The 5,512-nt window shown below is 42.9% G+C and overlaps 1 protein-coding gene across 1 annotated transcript; it reads left to right on the top strand.

The window, feature by feature from the left end:
* The first annotated feature begins 3,496 nt into the window (after positions 1-3,496).
* Positions 3,497-5,179, top strand: LOC129536098 (tropomyosin-like). Its single transcript, XM_088836722.1, has one exon. The coding sequence runs from the start codon at positions 3,512-3,514 to the stop codon at positions 4,328-4,330; it is 819 nt and encodes a 272-aa protein (XP_088692848.1). The 5' UTR covers positions 3,497-3,511; the 3' UTR covers positions 4,331-5,179.
* The last annotated feature ends 333 nt before the right edge of the window (positions 5,180-5,512 follow it).

Raw genomic sequence — 5,512 nt, 5'->3', positions numbered from 1 at the left:
TTTAATGTGAAATTTACCTGAACGAACACCCAAGAGCTTTTGTGTTTTTCCTGAGTATTCTTGTTTAAATTAGCATTTATTCTTTATTATAATAACACTGATACACTACCTGTTGTTGGTGGCAGGGGAACTGAATGTATTTTCTACTATGCTATTATGTTATTTCTGCTTTCTCACAATTGTAGTCTGATTAAATTCTAGAGACATAACTTCTGTTTCTTTTTAATTTACCATCTAAGTCACTGGGGAAGCCTCTCATCTGCATTCAGTTCACTTCAGTTCAGTTCAGTAGCTCAGTCATCTCCGACTCTGTGACCCCATGAACTGCAGGATACCAGGCCTCCCTGTCCATCACCAACTCCCGGAGTCCACCCAAACCCATGTCCATTGAGTTGGTGATGCCATCCTACCATCTCATCCTCTGTCATCCCCTTCTCCTGCCCTCAATCTTTCCCAGGATCAGGGTCTTTTCCAGTGAGTCAGCTCTTCGCATCAGGTGGTCAAAGTATTGGAGTTTCAGCCTCAACATCAATCCTTCCAATGAACGCCCAGGATTGATCTCCATTAATGGACTGGTTGGATCTCTTTGCAGTCCAAGGGACTCTCAAGAGTCTTCTCCAACACCACAGTTCAAAAGCATCAATTCCTCGAAGCTCAGCTTTCTTTATAGTCAAACACTCACATCCATACATGACCACTGGAAAAAAGATAGCCTTGACTAGACAGACCTTTGTGGACAAAGTAATATCTCTGCTTTTTAATATGCTGTCTAGGTTGGTCATAAGTTTCCTTCCAAGGAGTAAGTATCTTTTAATTTCATGACTGCAATCACCATCTGCAGTGATTTTGGAGCCCAGAAAAATAAAGTCAGCCACTGTTTCCACTGTTTCTCCACCTATTTCCAATGAAGTGATGGAACTGGATGTCATGATCTTAGTTTTCTGAATGTTGAGCTTTAAGACAACTTTTTCACTCTCCTCTTTCACTTTCATCAAGAGGCTCTTTAGTTCTTCTTCACTTTCTGCCATAAGGATGGTGTCATCTGCATATCTGAGGTTATTGATATTTCTCCCGGCAATCTTGATTCCAGCTTGTGCTTCATCCAGCCCGGCATTTCTCATGATGTACTCTGCATATAAGTTAAATAAGTAGGGTGACAATATACAGCTTTGGTGTACTCCTTTTCCTATTTGGAACCAGTCTGTTGTTCCATGTCCAGTTCTAACTGTTGCTTCCTAACCTGCATACAGATTTCTCAAGAGGCAGGTCAGGTGGTCTGCTATTCCAATCTCTTTCAGAATTTTCCACAGTTTATCATGATCTACACAGTCAAAGGCTTTGGCATAGTCAATAAAGCAGAAATAGATGCTTTTCTGGAACTCTCTTGCTTTTTCAATGATCCAGCGGATGTTGGCAATTTGATCTCTGGTTTCTCTGCCTTTTCTAAAACCTGCTTGAACATATGGAAGTTCATGGTTCATGTATTGCTGAAGCCTGGTTTGGAGAATTTTGAGCATCACTTTACTAGCATGTGAGATGAGTGCAATTGTGCGGTAGTTTGAGCATTCTTTGGCATTGCCTTTCTTTGGAATTGGAATGAAAACTGACCTTTTCCAGTCCTGTGGCCACTGCTGAGTTTTCCAAATTTGCTGGCATATTGAGTGTAGCACTTTCACAGCATCATCTTTCAGGATTTGAAATAGCTCAACTGGAATTCCATCAACTCCACTAGCTTTGTTCATACCGATGCTTCCTAAGGCCAACTTCACATTCCAAGATGTCTGGCTCTAGGTGAGTGATCACGTTATCATGACTATCTTGGTCGTGAAGATCTTTTTTGTACAGTCTGTGTATTCTTGCCACCTCTTCTTAGTATCTTATGCTTCTGTTAGGTCCATACCATTTCTGTCCTTTATTGAGCCCATCTTTGCATAAATTGTTCCCTTGGAATCTCTAATTTTCTTGAGATCTCTAGTCTTTCCCATTCTATTGTTTTCCTCTTTTTCTTTTCATTGATCCCTGAGTAAGGCTTTCTTATCTCTCTTTGCTATTCTTTGGAACTCTGCATTCAAATGGGTATATCTTTCCTTTCCTCCTTTGCTTTTCACTTCTCTTCTTTTCACAGCTATTTGTAAGTCCTCCTCAGACAGCCATTTTGCTTTTATGCATTCCTTTTTCTTGGGGATTGTCTTGATTCCTTTCTCCTGTACAGTGTCACGAACCTCTGTCCATAGTTCATCAGGCATTCTGTCCATCAGATCTAGTCCCTTAAATCTATTTCTCACTTCCACTGTATAATCATAAGGGATTTGATTTAGGTCATACCTGAATGGTCTAGTGGTTTTCCCTACTTTCTTCAATTTAAGTCTGAATTTGGCAATAAGGAGTTCATGATCTGAGCCACAGTCAGCTCCTGGTCTTGTTTTTGCTAACTGTATAGAGCTTCTCCATCTGTGGCTGCAAAAAATATAATCAATCTGATTTCAGTGTTGACCATCTGGTGATGTCCATGTGTAGAGTCTTCTCTTGTGTTGTTGGAAGAAGGTATTTCCTACGACCCGTGTGTTCTCTTGGCAGAACTCTATTAGCCTTTGCCCTGCTTCATTCTGTACTCCAAGGCCAAATTTGCCTGTTACTCCAGGTGTTTCTTGACTTCCTACTTTGCATTCCAGTCCCCTATAATGAAAAGGACATCTTTTTTTGGGTGTTAGTTTTAGAAGGTCTCATAGGTCTTCATAGAACTGTTCAACTTCAGCTTCTTCAGTGTTACTGGTTGGGGCACAGACTTGGATTAAAGTGATATTGGATGGTTTTCCTTAGAAATGAACAGGAACATTCTTTCGTTTTTGAGATTGCATCCAAGTACTGCATTTCAGACTCTTTTGTTGACCATGATGATTACTCCATTTCTTCTAAGGGATTCCTGCCCACAGTAGTAGATATAATGGTCATCTGAGTTAAATTCACCCATTCCAGTCCTTTTAGTTCACTGATTCCTTGAATGTCTACGTTCACTCTTGTCATCTCCTGTTTGACCACTTCCAATTTGCCTTGATTTATGGACCTAACATTCCAGGTTCCTATGCAATATTGCTCTTTACAGCATCAGGCTTTGCTTCTATCACCAGTCACATCCACATCTGGGTGTTGGTTTTGTTTTGGCTCCATCCCTTCATTCTTTCTGGAGTTACTTCTCCACCGAACTCCAGTAGCATACCGGGCACCTACTAACCTGGGGAGTTCATGTTTCAGTGTCCTATCTTTTTGCCTTTTCATACTGTTCATGTGGTTCTCAAGGCAAGAATACTGAAGTGGTTTGCCATTGCCTTCTGCCGTGGACCACAGCCTTGAGACCAGGGCTCTTTGGAACACTTACCTAGACCACCTCTAACTCCTGAGACCAAGGAAAAATGAGAAGAAGCCTTTAAATTTTTATTTATTTGGAGAAGCGGCTGCAACGCCGAGCAGAGGAGGCAGGAATGCGAAGGCAAGCGGGAGCTGGGTGGGGACCATGGCCAGGATCACCACTATCGAGGCAGTGAAGTGCAAGATCCAGGTTCTGCAGCAGCAGGCCAATGATGCAGAGAGGGCCAAGCGCCTCCAGTGGGAAGTGGAGGGAGAAAGACGGGCCCGAGAACAGGCTGTGGCTGAGGTGGCCTCCTTGAACCGTAGGATCCAGATAGTTGAAGAGGAGCTGGACCGAGCTCAAGAGCGCCTGGCCACTGCCCTGCAAAAACTGGAGGAAGCTGAGAAAGCCGCTGATGAGAGTGAGAGAGGTATGAAGGTTATTGAAAACCGAGCCTTAAAAGATGAAGAAAAAATGGAACTCCAGGAAATCCAACTCAAAGAAGCTAAGCACATTGCAGAAGAGGCAGACAGGAAGTATGAAGAGATGGCTTGTAAGTTGCTGATTATTGAGGGAGACTTGGAACGCACAGAGGAGCGAGCTGAGCTGGCAGAGTCCCGTTGCCGAGAGATGGATGAGCAAATCAGACTGATGGACCAGAACCTGAAGTGTCTGAGTGCTACTGAAGAAAGGTACTCTCAAAAGGAAGACAAATATGAGGAAGAGATAAAGATCCTTACCGATAAACTCAAGGAGGCAGAGACCCGTGCTGAGTTTGCTGAGAGATCGGTAGCCAAGCTGGAAAAGACAATTGATGATTTGGAAGATAAACTGAAATGCACCAAAGAGGAGCACCTCTGTACACGAAGGATGCTGGACCAGACTCTGCTTGACCTGAATGAGATGTCGAGCACCCCAGCCCCGCCCTGCTGCTGCTCCTCCCTCTCACCCCGACTCCGCTGCGGCCAGCCTGCCGGAAGCTGACCTTTAAACTGAGGGCTGATCTTTAACTGGAAGGCTGCTTTCTCCTTTCGCCACCTCCCCCCTCCCCAACTCCTGTGTCCTTTTCGCCAAACTGTCTCTGCCTCTCCCCAGAGATTCCAGTTGGGCTAGAGGCTGAGCACCTTTGGGAACAACGTTTAAGGGAATGTGAGCACAATGCAAAGTGTCTTTAAAAGCATGTTGTGATGTTCACATTTTGTAATTACCTTTTTTGTTGTTGATGTAACAACCATTTGTAAAAACCATTCCAGAGAATTCCGTAGTTCTGAAGAAGCAGTCTAATCCCTTTCTCACTTTTGGAAGGTAATGTTTCGGCTTAATGCATATTGCCTTCTCCAGAGGGAAAGGGAAAAGGTTTGGGCCTGCCTTACTGAGAGCCTAGCAGCCCAGAGAAAGGCTCCATTTGGGGAAACCTCATTGCTCTGTAAAAAGTACCTGGCAAACCAGAAAGATGATTCCAGGAGGAGTTAGCCAAAAAAAAAAAAAAAATTGCTGTTCAGGTTTTCAGCTTTATAGTATCTTTGGACAACTCTTTTTTTCTTTTTTCATCAGAAGTGACCAAACAATTAAGATGGTGAAACCTCTGAGACCAAATCCTTGTCCCAGATCGACCCTGTTTCCAACTGCTCACAGAATGGATCATGTGCCCCTTATGTTCAAGTGACCACTTATTTGCTCTCCTGCTTCCTTGAAAGAAAGGAAAGAAAATTATGTTTTGCCACTGATTTAGCCATATGAAACTCATCTCATCACCCTTTTCTGGGTCTGAAACTGCTGTCTCTAAAAGTGCCATCTCATTGTGCTTTGTATCGGTTAGTGCTGGAGAAATCTTGAAAAGCTATGTACAAAACTTTTTAAATTTTCTATTATTTTGGAATTTTGCTTCTTTGGGGTTGAGGCACACTGGTCACCCCTCTACCTGTGAGAGCTCCCTGCAGTCTGTGGGCTAGCAGTGTGCTGAGCTTTTAAAGTTTCTTTCCTTACCCAATCCCCCTTTTTTTATGAGGTTTCAGTGAGGTCTGTTAGTTAAGTGTGCATCCTGCAGCTTAATTGGTTTAAAATGTTCTCTCCTTTGGTATGGTCTCTTTGGGGACCAACTAGGAGAAAAAAAACAATAGTATAACTGTTTTAATACTGAAAATTTATAAATGCCTTGTTGAAATA

Source organism: Moschus berezovskii, chromosome 6, assembly GCF_049115385.1.
Source record: "Moschus berezovskii isolate FMDL1 chromosome 6, NW_MosBer_1.0, whole genome shotgun sequence".
In the NCBI taxonomy this organism is placed as follows: Eukaryota; Metazoa; Chordata; class Mammalia; order Artiodactyla; family Moschidae; genus Moschus; species Moschus berezovskii.
Note: the sequence above shows the minus strand (reverse complement) of the source record. Positions and strands in the feature narration are given on the sequence as shown.